Source organism: Stegostoma tigrinum, chromosome 27, assembly GCF_030684315.1.
Source record: "Stegostoma tigrinum isolate sSteTig4 chromosome 27, sSteTig4.hap1, whole genome shotgun sequence".
In the NCBI taxonomy this organism is placed as follows: domain Eukaryota; kingdom Metazoa; phylum Chordata; class Chondrichthyes; order Orectolobiformes; family Stegostomatidae; genus Stegostoma; species Stegostoma tigrinum.
Window position 1 is genome coordinate 42,245,402 of NC_081380.1, and position 14,619 is coordinate 42,260,020.

The 14,619-nt window shown below is 41.8% G+C and overlaps 1 protein-coding gene across 1 annotated transcript in view; it reads left to right on the top strand.

Annotated features, from left to right (window-relative positions):
- gdpd1 (glycerophosphodiester phosphodiesterase domain containing 1) overlaps positions 1–4,758 on the top strand; it is a 42,269-nt gene extending 37,511 nt beyond the window's left edge. Inside the window, exon 11 of the mRNA XM_059655403.1 lies at positions 364–4,758. Coding sequence (XP_059511386.1) covers positions 364–495 — 132 coding nt within the window. The 3' untranslated portion in view covers positions 496–4,758. The remainder of the gene's footprint in view (positions 1–363) is intronic.
- Positions 4,759–14,619: the final 9,861 nt, after the last annotated feature.

Below are 14,619 nucleotides of genomic sequence, written 5' to 3' on the forward strand. Positions count from 1 at the left end.
AGGCTGTCGGGTGAGGGCAGCATTTGGAACGTTTTCCATACCCCGCCCATCCAGAGCTTTATGTATGATGTCGCTGCAAACACGGTCCATCTTAGACCTTCAAATGAAGTGGAAGATGTTTGAGGTAAGCCATCTAAATACAGAATTCCAGTTTGGAAAAATAATGTCTTTTCCAAGGTTTACTGGTCTGTCTATTTGATAGAACTTCCAATCTTTCTGTTGTTTTCCAGTCTTCTTTCACCAGTCTGACTGTGTTTATATTATTGATGGGGACGCAAAACCAGTATTGAGAAGGTGATTAGTTTGACAGCCTGTGACCTGCTCCCCACCTGTAATCAGCTTCCTTGTTCTTGTCTCCTGTAGATTTACATATGGGTCTTAAATGACGAGGAAGACTTCAAGAGAGCCTTTGAACTGGGAGTGACTGGGGTCATGACAGATTATCCAACCCAGTTGAAGAAGTTTCTGGAACACTATCCCTGCAGAGATCAGTAGGAATGGAGATGAGAAGGGCATGGGGGGTAGGTGGGTGACAGAGAGGGGAACAAGGCCAAAGAAAACCCTTCGGCTTATGATACCAGTTTTGCCCTGTCAATTCAGTATTTTTGGAACAGAAGCAAATGCCACATTCACTGCAGCAAAAACAAGGAAGTTCCCAATCATTCAGGCTTGTTCATTGTCAGTTAACTATAATTTATGGTTGCAGAAAATGTTCGCCTTTTGAAGTTAATAACTTTGAAGTGTGCACGAGGACTGAGTCTGGTTATTTCGGGACAAGACTCTCCTATTTGGTCATGAATGTGACACTTTTATCTTTTGTTACTGACTCATCCAAGTCTGTTTATAAAGCAACCTGTTGGATTTCTATTAAGATGATGTAGTTGAAACCATTGAATCACAGAATCTTACAGCACAGAAGGAGACAATTCAGTCCAATGTGCCTGTACTGGCTCACTGCATGAGACATCCATTTAGTCCTAAAAACACACATTCCTTTTTTAAATATTAATCCTGTTCACTTTTGAAAGTTATGATTGGTATCTGCTCCCACCACCCCATAGCATTTGAATAGAGCATTCTGGAAATGTTTAAGCTAGTGACCAGTGGAACGTCAATTTTTGCTGTTAGAGTTTATGTTCACTGTTGGTCTAAAAGAGGTGTAGGTACAGAGATTGTGATATATCAACAAAGAATCCACACTTAGAAGATGGCATGGCTGTGTGCTGAATATGGTTGAAGTTTTGCATCCTTCTCTCATCAGGATTAGTACAAGAATGCAAAATTTTGGTTAGTCACAGCTATTTATACCAAAAGCAATAAAAGGTGTGGATTTCTTGAAAGTCAATTCTGGCTGAGGCACTGTCATGGAGAAGTAAACATGGGGAAATATAGGCTTTACAAAAAAAGGCTTACATCTTCGGTCCGCCTCCCCCCCTCTCCCTATTTATTCCAGTTCCCTCCCCCCATCCCCCTCTCTGATGAAGGGTCTAGGCCCGAAACGTCAGCTTTTGTGCTCCTGAGATGCTGCTTGGCCTGCTGTGTTCATCCAGCCTCACATTTTATTATCAAGACTTGAACAGATTGCTTTTGTTTGTGAAGAATGCAAGAGACCCTTTGTCTGAATGCTGGCTGCTTCTGAGCCCTTTGCTAATTGCCCAAGAGCTTGAGGGCCAGTAGTTCCCCACTACTACTTCTATGGCAATGCCTCAGCTCATCGGAGTCAGCCTTTCCAACCAATCACTATCCCATTTCTTCTGTAGCATAAACAATTATGCTTGTTAGAAATTTGACATTCGTCCATTTATGCTGGAGTGCAAGGCAAAAAAGAACTTCAGCAGAATGTCCCTGTCATCAGCCATATGAGGTGTTAACTGTGTCTCTCTTCAGACAGCAGAGGCTTGTGACACCATTATTTTCCATTTATATTTCCTTAAAATACAAAAATCAGTAGGGGGGAAGTGATTTATTTGTTTGTGTTGCAGGATTCGAAGAGGAAGCAGATGGAGATTTTCTGCTTTATACCATGGTTCAGTTTGTAGCTTGAAAATCAGGCCTTAACTTCTTTCCATGTGTTTTTATGCGCATTGTGCTTGATAAGGGTGGGAGAAATAAATGTTTCTATTTTTGAGAAGTTGTTTAAGAACAGCACCACCCACCACACGAACTGGGGAGGGTGAAGAATAAAATCTTACTAACTAAACTAGACTTCAGTAAGGAGACATGCTCCCCATTGAATTAAATCAAAGAGAGGGCCAAGTCCTAATCACAAGGTAATAAATTATATTGTTTATTATATCATTATTATTATTATTATATAATACTATATTTATATTATGAAACTCCTTACTGATTGATTTGCAACAACAACTTGCATTTGCATAGCACCTTTAATGTGTAACATGTCCCAGGGCTTTTCACAGATGCCTAACAAACAAATGTGAGTCAGAGTCACATTAGGAAATAACAGGACAGTAGATGAGAACTTGCTGAAAGGAAGGAATGCTTGATTTAGGAATGACTTGGCGGAAAGGAAGAGAGACAGATGAGTTTAGTGAAGAAATTCCAGAGTTTACTCCAGTGTCGCTAGAGACAAATTGGAAGTGCGCAGGAGGCCAGAATTGGAGGAGCATAGGGTCATGCGTAGCATGAAATTAAGGTGATAGGGAGAAGCAAGGGATGTGAAAGCAAGGACAAGAGTTTGAAATCAAAACATTGCTTGTCTGCGTGCCAGGATAGGTCTGCAAATGCAGTGCATGGGGGTTGAGCAGATTTGTTTGAATGTACAATACATGGTGATAGAGTGATACAGCACAGAAACAAACGCTTTAGTCCAACCAGTCTATGCCAATCATAATCCCAAACTAAACTTGTGCTCCCTGCCTGTGCTTGGCCCATATCCCTGCAAATCTTTCCTATTCATGAGTTTATCTAAATGTCTTTTAAACATTGTAACTGTACCTGCAGCTACCACTTTCTTTGTTCATTCCACATACAAACCACTCTCTATGTTTTAAAAAAAAAAGTTGCCCCTCATATCCTCTAAATATGCCTCCTAGCTTTGAACTCCCCCACCCTAGGTAAGAAAGACCGTTGCTATTCACCTCGTCCGTGCCTGTCATGATGTTATAAATCTCAATAAAGTCAAACTCCTACACTCAAATGAAAAACATCCCAGCCTTTCCATTCTATTTTTATATCTCTCTAACCCTCCATTCCTGGAAACGTTGTGGTATATCTTTTCTGAACCCTCTCTAGTTGAATAACATCCTACCTAAAACAGGGCAACCAGAACAGCGCATAGTATTCCAGATGAGGCCTCACCATTGTCCTGAACATCCTCAGCATGACATCCCAAATCCAATACTCCAAGGTCTGAACAATGTAGGCGAGCTTGCTAAATACCTTCTTAGCCACCTTGTCAATACGTGACACAAATTTTAAAGAATTCTTTATTATCCAAATTAAAATCCATCTTCCACTCCTCAGCCCTTTGACCCAATTGATCAAGAACTCTTTGTAATCATAGATAACCTTCTTCACTGTTCTCTATACCATCAATTTTGGTGTAATCTGCAAATCTACTAACCATGCCTCCAGTGTTCTCACCTAAGTTATTTACGTAAATGACAAACCTAACTCTGTCAGAATGCTTTTTGACTGATATCCTGCCTCTTGCTGTTGTCGGATGTGGACTCTCACTGGGATAGAGAAGTCTACTGGGACAGGGTACCCAGCAGTTAACTTTACCCAAGTGATGGCCTTCAGCTATTTGGACATTGGTCATTGTATTGAAGCCCAGTTCACTCTGTTTATCTCTCCACAGATGTTCTCAGACCTGCTGAGTTTCTCCAGAAGTTTCTGTTTTGGCTTCAGATTTCCAGCATCCATAATTCTTTGTTTCATCTTAAGAACTAACTGGCTTTTTCAGCCATTTCGGAAGGCAGTTAAGAGTCATGCACATTGTTATGGGTCTGGAGTCACACGTAGGCCAGGCAGCTTGCTGTAAGAACCAGCCAGGCAGCTTGCTGTAAGAACCATCAATTACTGTTGTGGTCACTGCTCAATTTGCCTTCCATTCCAGATTCATGAATTGTATTAAAGTTCCATCAGCTGCCCTGATGGGATTTGAACTCCTGTTTCCTCAGCATCAGCCTGGGGCCTCCTGTGACAGTAGCATTCTGCCTGCCTCTCAAAACTCAATTGAGCTGGTGAGAATGCACTTAACCCACCTCATAGAGATGGGAAGGACCAACCGCGCCACACACCCCCCCCCCCCCCCCCCCCACTGTCATTGCAATCACCTCTGCCAAGAACCCAGAGACAAGGCGCCGTGTATCTGACTTCGGATGGTGATGATAGACTGTACTTCCCTGATGCATTAGGACTGATGTGTAAACAGCAAACTCTGCTTCAGGGACAAGAACTGAAACCTCTTCAACTTAAGTGCAATGTTGGGATGAATATTTTTCCTTTTGTTTCAATGTTTTATTTTAGCTTTTTTAAATGATTGTGTTAACATTTGCTGGTTGTCAAATGTTTGGGTTTTATTTTCACTTTTTATTTTGTTAAACATCCTAATTGCTGCTGAAATGGATTAATGGATAAAATGGGGTTTTCCCTTCTGTAATAATTCAACTTAGATGTATTCTGTGTTGGTCTTAACGCTGTGCGTAAGTTAACAATCATTGATGTGATTAAGATGTTGTGATTTATTAGTGTTAAATTTTTTATTAATCTTAATACACTTACTGCCTGTTTGCTGTCTGTTGTGATTTATTTACAAAGTTCTAAATTGTGGTACCTTCCCCATGTTTGTCTGGTCCTCCTCCCGGAGTTATCCACAGACTGAGAACCTTGGCAGTTGAGATAGTCAGGGTACCAATCATGCTGTCCAGATTAAATTGGATATAATCAACTAGATGGGAGCAAGAAAGGTGAATTTGAAACACAAGTTGTATGTTGTATCACATCAGTTTGACAATACGGTTTGTCTGGATCAGGTCCTGTTCAGAAATCTGGAGTTCCACCTCCTCCACTTTCAATTCAGGAAATCCATGCAAATTGCATTCATTTTCTAAGACACACAAGCAGGAGCTGGCATGGTTTTTTAAAAAAAACTGACTAGAATGCACCAATAAAACTAAAATGGTTCTATATAAATTTTTGTTTACTCATACAGGTATTCTCTGGGTTACGAATGGGTTCTATTCTTGAATACATTCATAAGTTGACTTGTACACCAGTCAGAATACAATACAGTATAGTATAAAACAAGCAATAAATAGTATGAAGGCATGTTCACACATCAAATCTTTAAAATTAACATTGATTCCTGTCTGTATTAGTCATAGGTATAAGCATTCATACGTCAGATGTTCATAAACTGAGAATAACCTATAAATTACCAACAATTCAAAATCTTTATTAATAATGCTTAATTTTGGTGTTAAATTCATTTTCTGTCATATTAATAAAATTCCCAGGTTATTGTACAAACAAATCCAGCCCTACAGATAATTGGAATAAATTATACTCTAATACAGGATCCAATCTGCTATTTTGGAAAGTTACACGTGATTTTTGTCAATGGACATGAGTGATTCTTTAAGGGGAGGGCAAACAGTGCAATTTCTCAACTGAGATCCAAACAAAAATCTCTGGTCCCTTCTGGCAGCTGATATGCAGTAAGTAGTTTAATGACTTCTGCATTTCTCTCTCTTTCTCTTGTTGTTACCCTTGTTACATCACAATACAACTTGTTGGAGTTTAGAAGAATGAGCAGTGAACTTAATGAAACATATAAGACCGTGAAGGGACTGGATTGTGTGGATAATCAGGGGATGTTTTCTCTTGTGGTGGAGATTAAAGCTAGGGGACGTGGTTTAATATTGAGTGTTTCCTCTCCACTACTGGGGAAAGTGGGCACTGTACCATGAGGGCAGTCTACACATGAACAGCTATGGGACCAGCTTGTTAGGGAACTGTGTAACGAGGGAAGTGTGGAGGGTTTTAAACTGAATAGAGGGAAAGGACCAAGTTTGGGAAGACACAGTTAAATCAAATCAAAAGTAGAAATGAAGCAAGAGGTATTGTTATTGGAAATGATAAATGGCAAGAGATAAGTGTGTGCAAGTATAAGATTAAATCAACAGGTAAGGCTAGAGGTTACAAAAAGTAACAGGATAAACCAAAAGGCCCTATCTGTGAATACACTGCCAGTAGTAACTCTCTTTCTATTGTGCTAATACCATCATTAACTAACAGAGCCACCCCCCAACCTTTGCCTAGCCACCTGTCCTTACTCAGTGTCATGTATGCTTCAATACTTAAGTCCCAATCTGTGTCATCATATACCCATATTTCTATGAAGGTTGTCAGACAAAATTTTTCATTTCTATTTGCACTATAGAAATAAATATGCAATAGTGAAGGATGAACTTGTGGTGCACCGGCTCCCAAAAAGTAACAACGTGATTCGGTGGTGTATAAAAGAAGTAAGAACAGGAACCTGTGAGGTAGATATATTGAAAATTATGGGGAATTTTAATTTCTATATAGATTGGAAACTTCAGATGACAAAGGTAACCACAATGATGGACTGTTTCTGGGATAGTTTCTAATAGCAGCACATTCTGGAACAAGCCAGCAAGCAGGCTGGAGTTGGTTTTGTGCAACAAGGTTGAATTAATTAATAATAGAGAAGGGTGCCTTAGGTAGCAGTGACCATAATATGGTTGCATTTTACATCTAGTTTGAAAGAGAGGAGTGGATCTAAGATTAGTCATTTAAACAATGACAATAGTGAGGGCATGAAAGCAAAGGTATCTAAAGTAAACTTAAAAAAAGTAAAGTGAGATTGTTGACTTGCTCAGCGAGCTGGCTTGTTCTCTATCAGACCTTTTGACACCATGCTAGATGACATCATCAGTACAGCCTCTGATGAAACAGTATTATTCGACTCCACTTGGAATTTATACTGTTTGGTCCATTACGGTGAGTACTGTCATTCCCTGTTTTGATCTGTATATGGGGTCCAATTCTATGCGTTTGTTGATTGCCTCTAGGAATTCCTACGTGTGTCTATGTTTGGCCAGTTAAACTGAAGGCCTTCATTATCTGAGTGTACCAATATGAAGGAAAATTTGTCGTGCTGTTTTGTTGCATTAATACAATATAAATACAGTATGCACTATAAATTCCAAGCAGAGTACAATAACATTGCTTCATCAGAGGCTGCACTGATGATGTCATGTAACATGGCGACGAAACTTCTGGACAAGAACAAGCCAGCTCAGCGAGCAAGTCAACAACCTCACCCACAACCTGAGCTACGGATCTTTGCCATTACTTTGAAGTGAAGTGAAGTGTTAGGTCAGTAGTGATTCCGTAGGAACGAGATTAGACCATTCAGTCCATTCAATCTGCCTCACTGTGACTGATCATCTCAATGCCACTCTCTTGCACTATTTCTCTATCACTTAAATATCATCAGTCTCCAGAAACCAATTGATTTCCATCTTGAATGCACTCAGTGACTAAGCTTCCACAACGTTCTGGGCTATGTAATTTCAAAGATTCACCATTTTGAGTAAAGAAATGCCTCCTCATCTCAGTTCTAAAATTGACTTGTCCATTATCCTGAGATGGTGCCCTGTAGTTCTAGAGTCATCAGTCTCGGGAAATAGCCCATGATCCGCTGTATCATACCCTGTAAGAATTTTAAGTCATCACTTCTCATTCTTCAAAATTCCAGAGGATAAAGATCCAGTCTGTCTAATCTCTGCATAAAACAGTTGTAGAGATCTGCAGCACAGAAAAACCCTTTGGCTCATCAAGTCTGAATTAGTCAAAAACAACCACCTAACTATTCTAATCTCATTTCCCAGCACTTGGCTCACAGCCTTGAATGCCTTGGCATCGCAAGTGGAAATATCTGAATACTTCTTAATGTTAATGAGGGTTTCTGCCTAAAGCAAAAGCACACAATTATACAAAAATGAGTGGCAGGTCAGAAGACTGGACATAAAATAAAAAACAGCAAATTATTGCTAAAAACTGCTAAGAGAAAAGTTAAGAGTATGACAAAATTTAGCTAGAAAAATGAAAACAGATGATGAGATTCTGCAGATATTTCACAAAGAGTTAACAACTTAGCAGTTCTATTGAAGAGTTGCCAGGCTCGAAATGTTAACTCTGCTTTCTCCCCACAGATACTGCGAGACCCATTGAGTTTTGCCAGCAATCTCTGTTTTTGTAACATGACAGTTGGTCCTAAAAGAAGTGAGTCTGGGGAATTAATAATAGAAAATAAGGAAATGGTAGATGAATAGATGTTTTGTGTCAGTTTTCACTATGCAAGGTACAAGTAACACCCCAAAAATAGTTGTAAACCAGAAATTCAAAAGAAGGGAGGAAATACAGAGGGTGGTAGTTGATGGGAAATGTTCATCCTGGAGACCAGTTACTAGTGGTGTACCGCAAGGGTCGGTGTTGGGTCCACTGCTGTTTGTCATTTTTATAAATGACCTGGATGAGGGCGTAGAAGGATGGGTTAGTAAATTTGCAGACAACACTAAGGTCAGTGGAGCTGTGGATAGTGACGAAGGATGCTGTAGGTTGCAGAGAGACATAGATAAGCTGCAGAGCTGGGCTGAGAGGTGGCAAATGGAGTTTAATGCAGACAAATGTGAGGTGATGCACTTTGGTAGGAGTAACCGGAAGGCAAAGTACAGGGCTAATGGTAAGATTCTTAGTAGTGTAGATGAGCAGAGAGATCTCGGTGTCCATGTACACAGATCCTTGAAAGTTGCCACCCAGGTTGACAGGGCTGTTAAGAAGGCATACAGTGTTTTAGCTTTTATTAATAGAAGGATCAAGTTCCGGAACCAAGAGTTATGATGAAGCTGTACAAAACTCTGGTGTGGCCGCACTTGGAGTATTGTGTACAGTTCTGGTCACCGCATTAGGAGGAGGATGTGGAAGCTTTGGAAAGGGTGCAGAGGAGATTTACTAGGATGTTGCCTGGTATGGAGGGAAGGTCTTACGAGAAAAGGCTGAGGGACTTGAGGCCGTTTTCATTGGAGAGAAGAAGGTTGAGAGGTGACTTAATTGAAACATATAAAATAATCAGAGGGTTAGATAGGGTGGATAGGGAGAGCCTTTTTCCTAGGATGGTGACGGCGAGCATGAGGGGGCGTAGCTTTAAATTGAGGGGTGAAAGACATAGGACAGATGTCGGAGATAGTTTCTTTACTCCGAGAGTAGTAAGGGAATGGAACACTTTGCCTGCAACAGTAGTAGATTCGCCAACTTTAGGTACATTTAAGTCGTCATTGGATAAGCATATAGACGTACATGGAATAGTGTAGGTTAGATGGGCTTGAGATCGGTATGAAAGGTCGGCACAACATCGAGGGCCGAAGGGCCTGTACTGTGCTGTAATGTTCTATGAAGAAAATTTCAATTACCAGGGAAGAGATACTGAGCCAATTGTTGGTGTCCAGTTCCTGATGGACATCATCCATGAGTCTTACAAGAAATAGCTAGGGAGATGGTGCATTGGTTCTAATTTTCCAAAGTTTCCTAGGTTCACAGAAGGTTCCAGTAGAAAAAATAGCAACCGTATTTTCTTTATTCAAAAAGGGAGATAAAGCAGGAAACTGCTGGCCAAGCATGGAAAATATATTAGAATCTATTATTATAAGGTGTTATAGCATGGCATTAAAAAAGTTCACAGTAATTGGGTAGAATCAGCATAGTTTTGTGAAAGGGCAATCATATTTAATCAATTTATTCAAGTTCTTTATGGAAGTAATGTGCTGTGGATAAAGTAGAACCGATGGATATACTGTACTTAGGTTTCCAGAAGGCTTTTGATAAAGTACTGCAACAAAGGTTAACGCAGAAAATGAAAGCTCAAAGTGTAGTGGTGGCATATTGGCATGAAGAGAAGACTGGCTGACACAAAACTGCAAATCAGCAGAAATGGGTCATTTTCTGGTTGGCAGGATGTTATGAGTGGTGTACTACAGGAATCAATGCTGGGTCCTCAATTTTTACAATTTATATAAATGATTTGGATGAAGGGACCAAAGGTATAGTTGCTAAATTTGCTGATCACATAAATTTGGGTAGGAATGTAAGTTATAATGAGGCTAAAAAGGAAGATCAAAGATCTGGCAAATAAACAATAATATGAGAAATTCTGAAATTGTCCATTTGAGCAGGATAAAAAAAAAATCTAAATGGTAAGAAATTGCAAAGCTTTAAGATGCAAAGGTATGCTGGTAAAGCAAGTAATTAGGAAAGCTAATGTAGTCTGATCATTTATTATGAGAATTTAACACAAAAGTAGAGAGATTATGCTTCTGCTATATGTCACATTGATGAAATCACATCAGAAGTACCATTTTAGTCTTATTTAAGGAAGGATACAAGTATGTTAGAAGAGGTTCTGAAATGGTTCTAGATTAATATCTATCTAATGTGTAAACGTTTGATACTCTGGGCTTGTTTCTGCTGAAGGTTAGAACAATAAGGTGATTCAGTTGAAAAATACAAGATCTGGGGGGGATTTGGACAGGATGGATGTGAGAGGGTGTTTCCTCTTGTGGGAGAAACTAAAGTTATGAGCCCATATTTAAAAATAAGGGATCACCCATTAAGACAGAGATGAAGGCACAATTTTCTCAGAGGCTTATGAGCCTTTAGAACTCTCTCTCAAAAGACTGTCCAAGCAGACCATCTAAATATTTCTAGATGGTAGAGGTAGATAAATTCTTGTTGACAAAGGTCTTCAGGGGAATGTGGCGTAATCAGCTTTGCCATGACTTACGAGTCCAGAGAATGCTGGAGAATCTCAGAGGTTCTAGCAGCATCTGTAGATGGAGAAACATAACTAACATATTGAGTATAGTATGACTTCTTCAGAACTGAAAGGTATTGGAGCCTCTGTTGAAACCATTTTTTAGAAATTCCCACACATTTTCTCTAGTATTCTTTGTGTTTATTTCAGATTTCCACCATCTGCAGTATTTGGCTTTTATATGACTCGTTGAATGTCTCCTATCAAATTGGAGCAGGACGATGTGGCTGAATTGCCTACTTCTCCTAATTTGTATGTCAGACAGAGATGAAACTTTTTTTTCAAAGTATCATCAGTGTGTGATATTATCTACCCCAGAAGGTAGTGGAGACTGGGTGGATAGATTTTTGATAGACAAAGGACTGAAGGAAATTGAGTGATAGAGCAGGCTCAAAGGACTGGCAACCTACTCATACAATGTTGTCTGTACTAATGCATCTGCGAACAGAACTGATGCACTGTTATTTAACTGGCACCAACAGAAACACATGCACCTCCTGTGAGGACAGTATTATTTTCCAAAAATGTAATTTGTTCTAAACACTTATAAAAGTACATTACAGAGCTGTGCAAAATTGACATTATATCAAGAGAAAAACAATTTATGTCTTCCAAAACTGTGTATTACTCACTAAATTCACAATTGCAGCCAATACTTAAATTATTCATTTGGTGTCAGGCATTCACTCCAGGACAAAACATTTCCCATTGAAAGTTATAGAAGGTGCAATAGAAATAAGCTTTTCTGCCTGCACCGTGTTTTGCTCTAGGGTGCCTTCGTGCAATTTCAATACAGCCTCAATAATCAGTGTACATTCGCTGTCGGGTGTACAGTCTGAGGAGCCCTATAGTTTTCAGTCCCTCAATGTACAATAGCGAAAAGATTTTGTACAGTCAGTGACATTTCCCCTCTGTAGTGCTGCCCCGAGCTTTAGTGCATCACTAGGCGCATAAACCTGGATCCTGCAATGTATAACAGTCTGTCGAAGGTAACCAGCACGTTTTGGGCAGAGCAAAGAGTGCCTTTCACTGAGCTGATGGTCCACAAGGCATAGTTGATGTTTATTTTCATATGCGCACCAGTGAACAGCACGTAGAACAGAGTCCTGCATCCAACCTTCGGGTGGCATCATTGTGGCAGTGCAGGAGGCCCATGATGGACATGTCATCAAGAGAATGGGAGGGGGAGTGGAAATGGTTTGCGACTGGGAGGTGCAGTTGTTTGTTGCGAACTGAGCGGAGGTGTTCTGCAAAGCGGTCCCCAAGCCTCCGCTTGGTTTCCCCAATGTAGATAAAGCCGCACCGGGTACAGTGGATGCAGTATACCACATTGGCAGATGTGCAGGTGAACCTCTGCTTAATGTGGAATGTCATCTTGGGGCCTGGGATGGGGGTGAGGGAGGAGGTGTGGGGACAAGTGTAGCATTTCCTGCGGTTGCAGGGGAAGGTGCCGGGTGTGGTGGGGTTGGAGGGCAGTGTGGAGCGAACAAGGGAGTCACGGAGAGAGTGGTCTCTCCGGAAAGCAGACAGGGGTGGGGATGGAAAAATGTCTTGGGTGGTGGGGTCGGATTGTAAATGGCGGAAGTGTCGGAGGATAATGCGTTGTATCCGGAGGTTGGTAGGGTGGTGTGTGAGAACGAGGGGGATCCTCTTGGGGCGGTTGTGGCGGGGGCGGGGTGTGAGGGATGTGTCGCGGGAAATGCGGGAGACGCGGTCAAGGGCGTTCTCAATCACCGTGGGGGGGAAGTTGCGGTCCTTAAAGTACAACGCATTATCCTCCGACACTTCCGCCATTTACAATCCGACCCCACCACCCAAGACATTTTTCCATCCCCACCCCTGTCTGCTTTCCGGAGAGACCACTCTCTCCGTGACTCCCTTGTTCGCTCCACACTGCCCTCCAACCCCACCACACCCGGCACCTTCCCCTGCAACCGCAGGAAATGCTACACTTGTCCCCACACCTCCTCCCTCACCCCCATCCCAGGCCCCAAGATGACATTCCACATTAAGCAGAGGTTCACCTGCACATCTGCCAATGTGGTATACTGCATCCACTGTACCCGGTGCGGCTTTCTCTACATTGGGGAAACCAAGCGGAGGCTTGGGGACCGCTTTGCAGAACACCTCCGCTCAGTTCGCAACAAACAACTGCACCTCCCAGTCGCAAACCATTTCCACTCCCCCTCCCATTCTCTTGATGACATGTCCATCATGGGCCTCCTGCACTGCCACAATGATGCCACCCGAAGGTTGCAGGAACAGCAACTCATATTCCGCCTGGGAACCCTGCAGCCATATGGTATCAATGTGGACTTCACCAGTTTCAAAATCTCCCCTTCCCCCACTGCATCCCTAAACCAGCCCAGTTCATCCCCTCCCCCCACTGCACCACACAACCAGCCCAGCTCTTCCCCCCCACCCACTGCATCCCAAAACCAGTCCAACCTGTCTCTGCCTCCCTAACCGGTTCTTCCTCTCACCCATCCCTTCCTCCCACCCCCAGCCGCACCCCCAGCTACCTACTAACCTCATCCCACCTCCTTGACCTGTCCGTCTTCCCTGGACTGACCTATCCCCTCCCTACCTCCCCACCTACACCCTCTCCACCTATCTTCTTTGCTCTCCATCTTCGGTCCGCCTCCCCCTCTCTCCCTATTTATTCCAGTTCCCTCCCCCCATCCCCCTCTCTGATGAAGGGTCTAGGCCCGAAACGTCAGCTTTTGTGCTCCTGAGATGCTGCTTGGCCTGCTGTGTTCATCCAGCCTCACATTTTATCATCCTGCATCATAGAGCTGCTTTGGATGAGCCTTGACAAAAACCACTGTATTTCTCCCCACACTTTTTTTTCAAACGCACATTACTCGAAGAGTTGGGTGACAGTCTGTTGTGGGTGAATTGCAGAGGATGTGAGACTTTCTGCATGCAGGAAGGATCCAACAGAAATTTATCACTATCAACCCAGTTAGATTTGGTCATTATCATATTGCTACTCATAGGAGCGTGTTGTGTCCAAATTTGCTGCTGCATTTCCTACACTACAACAATAAGTGCACTTTAAAAAGTACTTAATTTAGTGTAAGATTCTTTGAGATGACCTGAGATAGAGAAAGATACAACGTAAATACAAGTCTGTACACATATAAAACCGCATTAGTTGTATGCTGTATAAAAATCGAGGTTCTGGGCTGGAAGTGTGATAACAATGAGTTGCCAATAGGTGATGCTAATGTCACCAGAGAGAATGGATTTTCCTGGATCTTTGTGTGAGCAGATTGAAATGAATTGAAAGCAAAATACTGTGGATGCTGAAAATCTGAAAAAAAAAACGGAGAATGCTGGAGAAACTCAGCAGAATCTGGTGGCATCTGTGGAGACAGAGATACAGAATTCACATTTTGTGTCCCTCTTTGACTCCTTAAGAACCCTGTATATGGTGGACAGGCTTTGAGGGAAGAGGTGGTGAGTTATTTGCTGCAGTTTTCCCTGTCTCTGAGCTGCTCTTTTGGCTACAGTATTTATATCTTATTCAGTAAGAACCACCCCCCACCCATCCCAAATTCCATCGAGTACAGATCTGGAGTCCGCAAATTGGCCTTTAATACCAAGGCCTCCACATCCAGGAAGTTGATTTTAAATTCCATCAGCTGCTGAAGTAGAATTTGAGCCTGGTGTCTCCTCAAAAGGCTGCCAATTTACTAATCTCATGACATTACCTTTACACCACCATGTCTCCATGTTTAGAGGTGGTTTGA